The 15977-nt window shown below is 32.0% G+C and overlaps 1 protein-coding gene across 1 annotated transcript; it reads right to left on the minus strand.

Annotated features, from left to right (window-relative positions):
• Positions 1-598: 598 nt before the first annotated feature.
• Positions 599-5695, minus strand: LOC120087139 (GTP binding Elongation factor Tu family protein). The gene is made up of 12 exons (XM_039044035.2): positions 5403-5695; positions 5197-5272; positions 4931-5023; positions 4737-4811; positions 4346-4450; positions 4140-4230; positions 3842-4047; positions 3248-3331; positions 2973-3038; positions 2536-2598; positions 1759-1999; positions 599-1098 (listed from the first exon to the last, which is right to left on the minus strand). The coding sequence occupies exons 1-12, from the start codon at positions 5582-5584 to the stop codon at positions 1028-1030; spliced, it is 1353 nt and encodes a 450-aa protein (XP_038899963.1). The 5' UTR covers positions 5585-5695; the 3' UTR covers positions 599-1027.
• Positions 5696-15977: the final 10282 nt, after the last annotated feature.

Raw genomic sequence — 15977 nt, forward strand, 5'->3', positions numbered from 1 at the left:
CTTTCTCTCAAAGAAATTTGAAGGTTTTTTTATTCAAGATCTCTAATGCAATTGGCTGCATTTCATTTCTCCTTCATAATTATGTTTTCTTCTAAGTTTTGTTAATGTTCTAAATTTCTTGTTTTGTTTTAAGTACTTTTTGTATCTCTAAGTACTGAGCAGCAGTCTCTTGTATGCTTCTTTCTTATCTTAGAGCTTTAGTCAATGTTATTTCTATGAGGTTTTGCTTGTACAATATTCACCCATGGTAAATGGTGGAATATTGCTTGGATCTGAAGTTAGTGTACATTAGTGTGAAATTGCGCAGTCTTGCACTCTTTTATGCGTGAAGTGCAAGTTCAAGGTTTATTTGGTTAACTCCAAAGATTAAAGTCATGTTCCTCTAAACAAAGCGTTCTTAGTCCTTCGAAGAGTGAATGTAAGACAGAGAAGACTTTCTTTGCCCACATCTAAACAAGGAAACTTATTTCATGTCCAAACAAAATCAAACTAGAAAACCTTCTCACGTTTATATCAGATGAAAACATAATTTAACTAGTTAACATAAGTCACTTATTCAAAACCTCTGTCTCCCGGCGAGCAAGTGTTCATCACAAAATAGCAATAAACTAGAAAGCTGAATTCCCAAAGGACTATAAAAAGTGAAACAAGTAAATGTTTAAATACATCTTCAAACAAAAAAAAAAAAGGTGTTAACTTGAACGTTTAATGATCATGCCATCCCCATTTATGTACCCTAAAATTATTAGTGATCAACTTGAAAACAGAAAGAAGAGATGGGGACCAAGATCATCTTGACGGTTTGGGCTCTGTGAGAACAATAAAATGAAACTTCCTTATAATTTATGCAGATAAAACAGCACTTCTAATAATCTCTCGAGTGCCTAAAATAAAATAACCCATCAACACCGACTCTAAATAATGTCGAATAGCATCATTTTGTCAAGGATCTTCAAAAAATTGTTTGGCCACACCTTTGCAATGGGTATAGAAGCTTTCAAGGACATGGATCTGCAGTACCTCTCTCTCAGCTAATAACTTTAGAAACTACTCCGGCACCAACTGTTCTACCACCCTCCCTCAGGGCAAATCTTTGTCCTGTAAATAATACAACATGGGATTTTAGGGATTATTGCTGGATAACAGCATAAAGAAACACCCTAATCCATGGATGTAGCACAATATTATCAGATTCAGATTCAAATATGGTTGGTTACATGTAAACATTCACGGCTGTAAATAATTAAAACATGAAACTTCTCTGTATTTTATATTTAAAGCTTAGGCAGGCTAATGAGCATCTTTTATATAAAGTTTTTAAGTTTTTTTTTTTTACTTATTATTAAAAAAAAAAAAAAAAAAAGACAAACCTTAGTTAATTGGAAAACACTATCAAAATCTATGCGAGGTTCGAGAATAGGGAACCTTATTCTCCAAATAGAGTCGCAAAGATAAACAGTTGGATTGGAGACTTTCTAATGATCTTCATTCTTCAAGATTTTCTTTTATTAAATGTTCTTTAAATCCAAAGTGTAAATATTTTTTTTTCCAAATAGTAACATTTTCTTGTTTCCAATCCCTCGTAATATTCCTTTTTCTAATGGCAACACTCTCATCAGGTAAATATTCTTTTTCTAGTAGTAATATTCTGTTGTTTTCAATCTCTGGTGGGGGCCTAGCATATATTAAAGAGAGAGAGAGAGAGAAGTAATTATTAGCTTAGTCTTTATATCCCCAGAGAGTTTAATTGTGACGCACCTTTTTCAAGGGGAACGGGTGAAATCAACTCAAAACCTGCAGTCACGTTGTCACCAGGCATAACCATCTTGACATTTTCAGGTAATTCAACCTTTCCAGTGATATCTGCAGTTCTCATGTAAAATTGAGGTCTATAGTTGGACATAAAAGCAGTATGTCGGCCACCTTCCTCTTTTGTGAGAACATATATCTCTGCCTCAAATTTCTTGTAAGTTTTTAGACTTCCAGGCTTTGCAATGACCTACATATAAAGAAATAAAGGAACGCTGTTAACAACCATACTTAGGGGTACAGGATCCAGGCATACAGCCACCTTCAAAACATTTTCCAGTGAGCGCAAGGAAATTAAATGAGAGGAATAGAATGATTTTCAATGATGTGAATAGAGACATTAGATGACTTATTTAATCTAGTTAGCTTGAAGTAAGGCTTTTCTTATGTTTTTATTTTTCCAGTGAAAAAAACACTGTTTCTATTCAAATAAATCTGTAGTACACAACATTTTTTTCTCATTTTGCAGTAAAATTTAAATTATGATTGTGTCTGTGTTAGAGTGCAATAAGGTCTACTAACTAAACCAGCTGATATCATTCAGATATCGACAAAATAAGAATGTTCGGATGCCTGATGATAAAAGGATGAGCATGAAATTTTGTTAGAGGCAGAACAGAAAAACCTTCAACCTCATTGTCATAATGTTATCGATGTTAACATTTTTCAAGAGTGCAAATTTGACGAGATTTTTCATTTCAGCATGAGTAAAGCCAATCTACATACCTGTCCACGTTGAATCTCTTCTCTTTTTAGACCACGGAGAAGGAGACCCACATTATCACCAGCCTAATAAAACCACAAAATTAACATTAGACAATTATAATTGAGGAATTTTAACTCATTTGGCTAGTCCAATTGGAGGTTCTTCTTCACTATTTGTATTCCATTTTTAAAATCAATTTTCATTTCTCACATTACAAAAACACACACAAACAGGTGCTAGCTAAATTAGAATCAAAATCCATAAAAGTTATTTGTATTTAGCTTATAATTTTCTGGCTTATATTTTTTCTCACTTTACTTCTTTTATTGTCCTCCTGTAACTATGTTCTATTTTTTATTTAAAAACGCGCACACACACACACACTGCCATGGACAAAAACAACAGTCGTTTTTTCCTTCATGTTTCTTATCAGAAAAGAAAACAACGGGTCAATTACTTGTCCTTGATCCAAGATTTTCTTGAACATCTCTACACCAGTTACAGTAGTTTTCAAAGGAGGTCCCTGCAAAAGACATTATGAAATATTATCAAAATGAACTTTAATTTTCAGGAACAAGGACCATAATGATAACACACTATACCTAGCCCCAAGAATGTAATCGTCCCTAGATAGTTGTAAGGTTCAATAGTGGCTCAAAAGTGCCACAAGGTGCAAGTGTCCATGCCCGCACAACACACAGTTAGAAATTGAACACTGTAACATCAATTTACCTGACTTAAGCCAAGAACTTCAACTTCTTCACCGACTTTAATAGTTCCCTGCTCAACGCGACCAGTAGCAACAGTTCCACGACCCTTCGGCATAAACAGAAAGAATCAAGTTCACTTTTAAAAAAATAAAAAATAAAAAAAAATCTCTCCATAAATAATTGAACAGCAAAACTTCAACATTTTATTGAAATTCGTAAGCAAATTGCACCCATACTCAATATATTAGTATTCCACATTGTGACTCCAGACAAAATGAAGGATACCAAAAAAAAAGAGGAATCTTTTTTCAACTATAGGTATACATGGTACAGTCTGCACCCAAAGATATGTTAAGTACTCACTGGCCGTAAGTTCCACTTGATGATATACAGCCTATTACGAGCAGACTCTCAATTTATTTTGTTGGTGTCTATAAGAGCATGTTCATAGAAAAATAGTTACAGGAAAAAAGTATAAGAGGATGATTATTCCTCTTACTAAGACAGTAAATAAATTTCACAGAAAGGTTGACCATCCAGAATAAATCAAGGCAAAAGAATGAACCATTTCCTGCAAATCTATCTTCATACGAAACCCAGTGCAAATTTTTCATACCTGAATAGAGAAAACGTCTTCAATTGGCATCAGGAAAGGTTTGTCAAGCTGGCGAACAGGGTCGGGAATGTATTCATCAACAGCATCCATTAACTTTAGAATAGCCTGTTTACCAATTTCTTCATTTGTACCCTGTAATGCAGATAGAGCTGAACCTCTAATGATGGGAATGTCATCGCCAGGGAACTTGTAGAAGCTGAGAAGTTCTGCCAAAAACATAAACCACTATTGAAAATGTTTCCAATTATTTTCCATCCTGGAAACAGTAGCTCACCGAAATACAACTGCAAAATCATACCACGAAGTTCCATTTCCACAAGGTCCAACAGTTCAGGATCATCAACAGCGTCAACTTTATTCAAAAAGCACACAAGTGATGGAACACCAACCTGATGGATGCAATAAAACAAATCTATAGTGCATCAATATTACATCCTGAAAGCACATACAAACGAGACTAAAATCTGCAGAAAACAAGTGTGCTCCAAATGAACAAATGTACACCTGCCGTGCTAGTAGAATATGCTCCTTGGTCTGAGGCATGGCACCATCAGGGCCAGACACAACAAGGATACCGCCATCCATTTGAGCAGCTCCAGTAATCATGTTCTGCACCAATTACCACCATCCTTCACTATTCTTTTTTTAAGAACCCAGAAAATCCGAAAAAAATACCCAATTAATGTAATTGTTGTGCTATTGGATGTTAAAACTGACATATTGTATAGAAAGCCGAGATAGAAGTTCAGAGACCTCCTCTTCTCATCTCAAGATAAGAAGTGTAACAATATATAAATTGTCCACCAATAAATGGCATTCAGATTGCAATGGCCCTGACTTGATAAACTACCGTGATCCACTATATAAAATATAAAAGTATCAATCCAAAGCTTACTTTGACATAATCAGCATGTCCTGGGCAATCTACGTGAGCATAATGTCTCTTAGCAGTCTCATATTCTACGTGAGCCTGCAAAATTAAAATGTATCATTAACCCAAGTCAGGTGATGGTTTGGGGAGAGGTATACATAAGCCATGACGTAAATGGAGAAGTAAGCGGCCAACAAAAGGAAAATTTGAACTCCAACCGTTGCAATAGTAATTCCTCTCTTTCTCTCTTCTGGGGCTTTATCAATTTCATCAAATGCTATAGCTTTAGCTTTCCCTTCCTCGGCCAATACCTAAGGAATTTGGAATTCAAACCATGATTTCCAGTATTAGATAATTCAACATTATCATGTAATTTGCAAATAGCAATAAATAAATCCTTGTACAAAACACAGTTTTCATTTGAATCGCTGATTAAATGTATATTAACACTTAGGTCAAGCAACAAAAAATATCTGTAATTCACCTTCGTAATAGCTGCGGTCAATGTAGTCTTTCCATGGTCAACATGGCCAATTGTCCCCACATTTACATGAGGCTTTCTGTCCAGCAGCAAAGTAAATCGATATAAATAAACAGAAATAATAACAATCAACAATTACAAACCCTCCCCCCTAATACCCACGATCAGTCACTCGCATAAACAAGCTTGACAAGATAGAAATTACTTACGTGCGAGTGAAAGTAGCCATGGATCTCCACCAAGGAATAGTACTAGAAGCTCCATCGTTTCTGGAAAGCAATTCGGAGATGGAAGAATGGGAAGATGCGGATCCTCTGCAACACCATGATAATGGAGATAAGTGTGGAAGGAGGCGCTTGGAAGTGGAGTTTCGGAGTGCAACCGAAGCCATTGGAACTCAAATCGATCGCCGGAAGCAGCCCTAGAAGAAAGTAGAAAGTGGAAAGAGAGCAAAGCTTCTTGGTTCGATTTGGCGGACGCTTTTTGGGGTTTTAGGGGAGACATTGTTCTGTGAGCCGGCGAGGGTTTTAGAGTTAATGGGCCCCGACTTGCTATGTATGGACGGCCCATCTTAATTTTAAGGCCCAATGGATCAAAATATGTGTAATCTTTTGTGAAATTAAGCAACACCATCTGTGTTACGGATATAGAGAAAAATATAATATAATAATAATAAAATATAATTTAAAAATAAAAAACCAAGATCATAAAATAACTAAAAACATAAAATTAGATAATGGAAAATTTTAATGAAATTCTCATCAATGTACGTGTATTTTTAAGATCCATGAAATGTCATTATTTATAGCCAAAGTGGCAAATAGTACGTGGACTTACATGGACACCAATGAAAAAAAAACTCAAGGAAAAATAGTACATATTTCATATAATACGTACTCCTAAAAGAAACAATATATTTACCCCCATCATGAAAACGTCACTTAAGATTTATGAGTCGCCACATTCTAATGTTGTGCACCAAATTTTCAAAAATTGTAGTTGGTAATACATTTGTAAATAAGTCTGCCATGTTATTTTTCGAACAAATTTGTTGTGCGGTAATGTCGTCATTTTCTTCAAGATCATGAGTGTAAAAAAGTTTCGGTGAAATATGTTTTGTTATATCTCCTTTAATATATCCTCCTTTTTTTTTTTGGGCTATGCAAGTTGTGTTGTCTTCGTATAATATCGGTGGAAGATTTTTATTAGAAAACAAGTTACACGTTTCACGAATGTGTTGAGTCATTGATCTTAACCATACACATTCTCGACTAGCCTCATGAGTTGCAAGAATTTCAACATGATTTGAGGAAGTGGTCATTATAGTATGTTTCACCGATCGACATGATATAGTAGTTCCTCCACATGTGAACATATAACCTATTTGATATCTAGCTTTGATATCTAGCTATGTCAAAATTTGATTTATTTGAATAAAACAAACTCATATCGATTGTTCCTCGGAGATAACAGAGTATATGCTTAATTCCGTTCAAATGTCTTTTGTAGGAGAAGAATTATATCTAGCTAATAAATTTAATGAAAATATAACATCTGGTCTTGTATTATTAGGAAGATACATAAGCGTACCAATTGTACTAAGATATGGTACTTCATGACCAAAAAGTTCTTCATTATCTTCTCGAGGTCGAAATATATCTTTCTTTATATCCAATTAACGGACTTCCATTGGAATATTTAATTGTTGTGTTTTGTCCATATAAAACATTTTCAAAATTTTTCCTGTATAAGTTAACTGGCTCAATTTGCAAACTAAGGCAAAATTTTGTTTTTCTAAGATCTTTCATCTCAAATTCTTTATTGAGATATTCTATTACCTATGAAAGCTTTTCAGGAGTTCCAATTATATTCAAGTCATCAACATATACAGTTATAATAGCAAATTATGATTGTGAATTCTTTATAAAAACACACGGACATAATGGATTATTTTGATGTTATTTCTTCTATAAAATTCCACTCAGACGATTGTACCACATCCTTCCTAATTATTTCAATTCATATAGTTGTCTCTGTAACTCTATTGAATACCATTCCCGAGAATTTGATGTATATGTTTCAGATACCTTAAATCATTTTGGAATTCTCATATAAATATCATTATCAAAAGATTCATATAAATATGTTGTGACTACATTAATAATATGCATATCCAGAATTTTATACACAGTCAAGTCAATTAAATATCTTAATGTAATTGCATCTACTACTAGAGAATATGTCTCATCAAAATCAATACCAAGTATTTGTGAAAAAACTTGTGCAACTAGTCTTGCTTTATATCTTGTGACCTCATTATTTTCATTTCTTTTTCTCATAAATATCCATTTGTATCCCATAGGTTTAACACCTTCTGGTGTTCGGACTACTGGTAAAAAAACCTGACGTTTTGAAAGTGAGTTTAATTCTACTTCGATTGCTTCTTCGGTGAGATCCACGAAATAAATGAATGCATGATTCGATGGTATGTCAAATTATAAAAGGGAGTAGTAGTCATTATTATGGAGTACTATAATTTTTTTTTTATATTAGTCGGCCAACCTAACTTTTTATTAGGTTTAAGTACTAATTTGGTCCTTATATATATATATATATATATATATATATATATTTGTTTTATTTTGATATCTTTATTTTCAAAATGTCATTTTGATCCCTATTCTTTCAACTTTGATTCATTTTGGTTAGAGATGTCTAAAAAACTCATGAGTCGAGGCCCGTGGGGACCCGTCCCGAATCGGGTGGGGAATCCCCAAATACATGGGAATGGGAGAGGAAGTGAGAATTTTTTTTTTCATTTGCAATTCGGGGCCGGGGACAGGGAATATATTCCCGACCCTGATCTCGCCCTGTGTCCCCACCCCACCCCGACTTTTGTATATAAATTATAAATTTATATATATTGTAGACTTTGTTAGGATAATTATGGAAGTTTTAATTATTTAAATTTAAGACTTTATTACTTTAATTCCTTAGATCTTATAATATTTAAGATATGATATTCTAATGGTTGAATTTTCACTTATAACATTATGAGAATTTAGCATTTTAATTATATCTTTTTAAATTGAATGTGTATTATTATTTTTATTATCAAAATTGATAATATTTTATTTAAATGAAAGTTGTATTTGATATGTTTAAGGAATTATTAAAAGTATATATTTAATTGAAATAAAAAAATTTGTTAGAAAAAAATGATGGCAGGAAAATGGTCCTGCACAGAAAAATTCGCGGGGACAGGGAGGGTTTCCCTGTCCCCGCTCTCCCCGTGGACATCTCTAATTTTGGTCACTATATTTTAAAAATGTTTATTTTGGTCATTGTACTTTCAATTTTGGTTCATTATGATTTTTGAACTTTTTAAAAAGTGACCATTTTTATCTTTTAAAAGTGAAAATGAAGGGACCAAAATGGCAACCTTTTAAAGATGACCAAAATTAACCGAAACTAAAAGTACAAAAACTGAAATTAACATTTTTAAAGTATAGAGCTCAAAATGAACAAAAACCAAATGTATAGAGACAAAATGAATTATTTAAAAGTATAAAGACTAAAATGAATAAAAACAAAAGAATATGGAGGCTAAAGTCGTATTTTAAACCCTTTCTATTAATACACCTCATTGTCCTTGTGAGATTTAGACCGTTGATTTGAAAGAGTACACTAATGTGGGGGAAATGTTAAATTATTTGTATAGTTTAGTTAATGTAGTTTAGTTGTTGATTTAAAATAATGAGTTATTTCTATCAATCTTTTGTAAGGTTACGGCTTTGTAGTTTAATCGTTGATTTTAAAATAATTAGATTTATGACTTTCCAAACTCCATATAACCTTTTAGATTTGAAAAATGTATATTTTTTTAGTCCCGGTAGGTTTGACTAGACATTTATTGTTATTATTATTTAGTCTAATGTGGCTAAATATATTAAGGAGCGTTTGGCTTATAATAAAAGCAGAGAATTTAGTTGATAATTATTATCTATAAAGTTAAATTATCTGCATTTATTGTGTAGAGCTAAGTTGAGTTGGTGATTATCATCTATATTTGATGTACAAAGTTGAATTGAGCTGAGTTTGAAAGTCTATGTTTGGGTGCAAAGTTAGTTAAGTTGAATTGGAGTATTTGATGCATTTTTTTGTAAATGAGTTTTTTTTTTTTTCTTTCCCTTTGCTATTGTTGATTAATTTTCAAGTGTACACCTATTTTCTCAACCATTTTATGATATAAACTAGAAAAACTCTGTTTTTTTCAATTTGTAAAACATAACAGATTCTTTCAACAGATTCTTTTAAAAAACTATAAAAACTCTAATTCTCTTCAATCTGTAAAACATCCCACCAAAATACATGTCATATTGCAACTCAATTTCTTATGAATTGGTATATTGTATGTATATATGTTGAATATTGCTAACTTAACATTATTATAAATAAAAAAAATGTTGTACACATAACATTGAATAACTGGATAACTTAACAGTTTATGTTTATATAATATAGATCGTATAAGTCAAACTGAAATTGTACCTAGAATAATTACCTTTCATTTCATAATGATGCTAAGAATGTGATAATGTATTACAATTACATTCTTTTGGATATCACAAAAATTATATCAAACGATCGAACATGTGGCCGTTCTAAAAAACAAATTGACAAAATATATGTTTTTTGGTTGAAATATTAGGTGGTCAGTCTAGTGGGTTCGAACAAGTAGGCGTGTGTAGTACCGTAGCCGTTTCTCTTCCAATATAGCGAGGAAAAGAGGTCCGTCTTTTGTATGTCCGTGCCAATTATATCAATTAGGTTGCATCTATCATCGTCAATTAGCCCTTCAATACCAAATATGGCCTGAATTACCTCCTTCCAATAAATTCCAACTCATATTTCTGAGTTTGCCACGCAACGAGTCTGCCCATGTGCGTTGACTACATATCAGTAGTTCATTGCATTATGTAATTAATAAAATAAATATCATCTAAAAATGTCATACATAATTAATATCATCTAAAAATATCATACATAAAGATTCTGAAGAAAATTATATTAAAGAAAGAAAATACTTTCATATTATAAAACAAATTAGTCGATGTGATTTAGTCAAAATTTGAGGATTAAAATATTGAAAAAGGGTTATAGAATGAATATATATATATTTAGATCTAGCCAAAATAAATTCTAAAAAGATGACCATTTTTATCTCATACTTAAGCTTTAATCTACAAAATGGTGACATATTAGAAAATAATTATTGAAAATTTTATTCTTGCTAAAAGCAATTTTAAGACTTGTTAAAAGAAACTTTAAGACATTTTTCATTTAGTTCATACGTTTATGATGTTTAAAAGATACTAACTTTCGTTCTTGTGCTTATTTCTATACTTATGATATTGAAAAGATACTAATTTTCGTTTCTATGCTTATTCATATGCTTATACTTTCCTTGTCGTGGAATTTATGCCATATTAGAAAATATTATATAGAACTTTCGTTCAAAATTGGTCTTAATTACAGTATTAAATGTAACTTTCGTTCTAAAGACATTACAATATTTTTATACAGATTCATTACATTGAAAAAGTTAAAAAAAAACATAGGGAATATTTTCTTTTTTATTTTCTGTATTTACATCACGACTATTTTAAAAAAGATTAATTTTATATATTTATAGTTATTCTTTATATAAATAAATTGATGGAATTAAAGTAGCATGTCAGCGGAAGCAAAGGATCGATAACATTCTAATTACATTAATAAACAAGGATTAAGCATGCAAAGGGAGTTATAAATATAACCTTTGTAGTTTCCACAAGTATCTTCATTTCCGTGAGCAATCGAACATTTAGTGAAAGATAGGGAATTTCACTAATTAATTTGCATGCAAAGAGAGTTAGAAATGTTTCCGTTAGTAATCGAAAATTTACATTAAGAACATGGTTGTGGAATAAAAAATTTAGTGAAAGATAGAGAATTTCGCTAATTAATTTGGAGAGTCAAAGAGAGTTTGTGGAAGAACAAAATGTTGAATAAAGGAAGCATTGATTCTTAATTTTTTAAAAACGACCTATTTATAAGCAAAACACTTGCAAAGACTCTCCTTGCATGACTCCACCTCAAACTCCATTAGCATGAACAAAATAGGTGTCAAGCTTAGCATGAAACACTTCATGATCCACTTAGTTAGTGGAAAAATCCAACAATTTGATTTTTCCACTAACTAATTTTTTATTAAAAAATGAAATACAATTTTCAAATTTTAGAAATTATTTAATAAAACAATTTTAATTAAATAAAATAAAAAATTTAATATCACATATTAAATTGACTTTGACACCTAATTTTGATTAATCACATTAATCAATTTTTAAAACACTTTCATACTAATATTTTATTTAAAACATACTCTCCAAAAATAATTAATTATATAAATGTAAATTATATCTTATATAAAATACAAATTTCCCTAAAGATTGAATTTGAACATTTCAAATTCTCACTTCACCTAGTTCTTCAATTTTGTCCGTAGTGAGCTAGCAAGGAGACCCGATGGACCTACATATCATAGTCTCCAACAAGCCGAGACTAACTGGTCAACCTCTTTAACCTAGTTAATCAACATACATTAACTAATGGGATTGTCCACTATAACTTGTAGTTACACTCCCCTCACTGTAGATATATTATGTGTCCATTTGATATAACCGTTATCGATAAGTTGATCTTTCACAGGTTGTTCCTAACCTCAGCTAGGTCAATTACTGTTTTACCCCTAAGTTACATCTTTTCTCCTTAAGTACCACTGTCTCTCTAATGAACAATTGATTTAGGATCTTAATCATTAAATCCATTTCCCCCCAGCCCAACGAGAGGATGAGGCCCCTTGTTCAAGGTCCGAGATCAGCCCTTAAGGGAACAACCTTTCTACTATCCCTAGTGAATTCCATCTTTTAAATTTTATGTCCCCAACTATCTACCTGGTCTTATCCCTAAAATGAGAGGTATATTGCGCAGCACTGTTGAGCTTACTCTCACCTATGCAGATCAAGGGACAATCCCAAATAAATAAAAGTTCATAAACAACTCAGGATTCAGATCAAGTTATCTAGATCATCAAGAAGTGAAATTAATTTGTGTTAATAATAAACGATGTTAATGCATAACATTGATTATTTCGTGATCAGTCTTACTCAATCTCGTCGTGTAGAACACCTCCACTCACATGTCTCTACATGAACGAACTGATCACATTGTTTATGACACTTTACAACATTTGTAACAATCATAAAGCGGACCGTATTCAATAGTATCTCCAGAATTAGGTACCCAACCTAATCCAAGTACTATGGACTATTTAGGCTATTATACTCGAACTTGATCCAGTTTATGTCTCTACATAAAGTCCAGGTATTCATGACAATAGCCAAGGTTCGTAGTTTATTGGATTTAGAGTTAAACAATCAATTCATTTTCATTTAACAATATTTGTCCGAATAAACTTCATATATGTTTACTGTTTACAAACTACAAGTTTTAGGACATATAACCCAACATATAAAATATATCTTTTTTTAATTCTATTCCTACTTGTAAGTTTCTTTTTAATTTCACAGAAAAATTGTAAGACAAAATAAAATGAAATAAAAATTGAACCAATTTAAATTTATAGATGGAATTCTAAATTGAAACTTAAAACGAACGTCAAACTATTTACAACGAATCAAAGTCCACAAAAAAAAGGTCCCCAACAGTGTCAATATACAATTGAAAAATACAAAACCAGTAAGTGTACGAAAACTTAATTTAGTTGAATTATGAAAATATTACTCCGAACATGAAACTTACAAACCTCAAACTAGTTATGAAGTGTATGTTCGATTAGTTTGGCCCTACACGAAAGAAAAATAAGTATGGTTAGACCAAATGGTAAGTCAATATGACAGAAGTAGAAATAAAATATATTAGAACATACATTTTGATTATATTCAAAATGAATGGTATTCGAGACAGTCCATACATAAGGAGACAGAAAATAGATGTTGCCTAACAAAAACATGAAAACGTCAATAACAGATCTTATTTGGAATATAAGGAAGGAAGAAAGCATACCTTGTGTAGAGAAATCTTTCATTTGTTAGCTACCTTATATGGATGGAATAAGGACGTTGAAGTCCGAGGTAGAAGAAGAAAACAAAACATATTGCAACAACCAAACCACACATATGAGAATGTAAAAACAGTTTAAGGAAAACTTGAAAAAAAGAAAAAGTTAGAGCAGGGACATACCAACACAGTGTATCAGAGGAGGTTGTGGAGAAGTCTAAAAAAATACGAGGAGGAATTCAGGTATAAGTAGAAGATACAATAAGGATGGTTGATGAGGAGTTACGTGCACTTAACTTCAATAAGTTCAAACAGTAAAATTCATTAAACCCATAATAAAGAGAGTCAACTCAAACATAAATAAATTATTGGTCAGTCCAATATTTATTTTAGGTGGTTGACCATAAAATAAATTTTTTGAAAATGGACATAACTACAACATAATATCTCACACATAAATGGACATAAGAATAAAGATTAAAGAGTCTTAGGATTTGGTATAAATCTTTCATTGGAACAAATCCAATTCATAACAAACAAAATAAATAGTTGCAACAATTGTAAAATTGAAGTTCAATTTAAGTGTACGAAAACTCAATTTAGTTGAATATTGAAAATACTTTCAATGGATAAAAAAAGTCCATTGATCAAACGAAAAACACCAAAAAAATTGACTATGTACAGAGGAAGAAATTACAAAGTAATCCACAAAACATAAGGAAAACTGTGACGCTGAAAATTTTAATCTAATTATCGAAATAAAATAAAATCAAATTAGAAATCTTACTAAAAAATCAGAGTACAGAATTTTATAACAAATCATCACCGACCTCAGAAAAAAAAAATATATAGAAAACGAACCTATTGTGGGGTGGATTGGACCCCAACAAGTTCCAATAACATGGTCGGTATCCCGTACCAAGAATTTGCTTGCCGTCCAAGTTTGATGGGAAAGAAGAAAAAACATGACAAAGGAAGGACATATGATTTATTATTGAAGTGGCAAGAGATAATCTGGAAAAAAAAAAAAAAAAAGTAGGGAAGACAAAGACAAACAAAACATATATAAGCAAGGGAAGAAAGAATAGATACGAAGAAGTTAATACGATATAAATGGAAAAATAATAATAGGGACTTGGTTGTAATAACATACTAGAAGTGGAAAAAAAATCATAAGAGACGAAGAACAAATTATAATAGTAAACCATAGTCATAAACACGCAAGCCAAAAAGGTACCCAAAATGACGGGAAGCTAAATTAGAACAAAAACTAACCCGACAAACTATAGAGCCAACAACAATCGAAAAATCAAGCATGCAAGGATGATAAAATATGAGGGATTCTGGACGAGAATGTACAAATCCAAAGCCAGAAACCAAGTATTCAAAAAGATTTCAGATCTAAACAAAAAAAGTTAGATCTACCAAGAAATCTTTCATATCTACTACAAAAAAATATTTAGATCTACAAAAAAAAATAGCGATCTACAAAAAAAACAAAAAAAAAAAAGTTAGATCTACCAAAAAATCATTCATATCTACAACATCTAAAAAGAAAATAGCTATACAAAGAAAACTGATGTAACGACCCAACTTTCCATTATGCCCCTAGGTCGCTAATACATGCATGCATAAGCTTGACAATAAATTTCTCGAAGAAAAATTTAATAAAAGAAATAAAACTTTTATTTCATTAAATAAATCTCAAATAATAAAAATTATGAAAACACCGTTCGGGGTACTCTTGATCAAAAATTTGAATAAATAACAATTTAACTAATTAACCAATAAACAAATGAAATAATCATGATTTTTAGAATACTAGACTCCTAAATCAGTCCCTATCAAAAGAGACCTAAGTGTGGAAACGATGATATATCCAAATGGTCAGGTCACGGATCCCTCCTGTCATTCACTGGTCTATGCTTACTTTTACCTTAAAAACATGAAAGGAAAAGAATGAGTATATAGATATACCCGGTAAGCGACCCACTATAGGTTCACTGAGTGAACTATTAGACTCCCATCGGGACTATGGGCACATTCGCATTGTAGGCATAGGCATAGGCATAAGCGTAAGGGGCAAACCCGAAAGCACGCTTTCATAAGTAGTGATCCCGAATGGCATAGTCACAAGCATAAATGGTGATCCCAAGGGAATATTGTAACATAAACATAAGGTGTGAACCCGAAGACTCACGTCATGCGAAGTGCGTAGACCGATAAGAAAGCTAAAAGTCATGGTCAATCAAACATAATTGTAAGCATACAGACATAGTCTTAATTCATGCTTAAAAGATGTCAAAACAGTCTCTAAATCCATCCATCACTCAAACGTAGCAAACATTCACATAATGTCATACTCCCCGTCACATAAACACGGTCTCCACAAACACACCCAATAGCCCACCATGACAAGTCATAGCAATTATGCCAATCAACACATAACCATGCTATCAGTGCAATCACAAACTCAAATTAGCTTGGATTCGGGGCGAACCGGTAGTAAATCACTTACCTTTATTTTAAGCCCAAATATCAAGCAATTAAACCTCCCTTTTGGCTTTGAAATTCTTGAATCAAGGCGCCTAAACATAAAACATAAATAACTCTAATTTCAACTTTAAGGCCCAGTTCAAATACATAAATTACCAAAACGT

This window comes from Benincasa hispida, chromosome 9 (assembly GCF_027475165.1).
Source record: "Benincasa hispida cultivar pf3 chromosome 9, pf3_genome.v1.1, whole genome shotgun sequence".
Classification (NCBI taxonomy): Eukaryota; Viridiplantae; Streptophyta; class Magnoliopsida; order Cucurbitales; family Cucurbitaceae; genus Benincasa; species Benincasa hispida.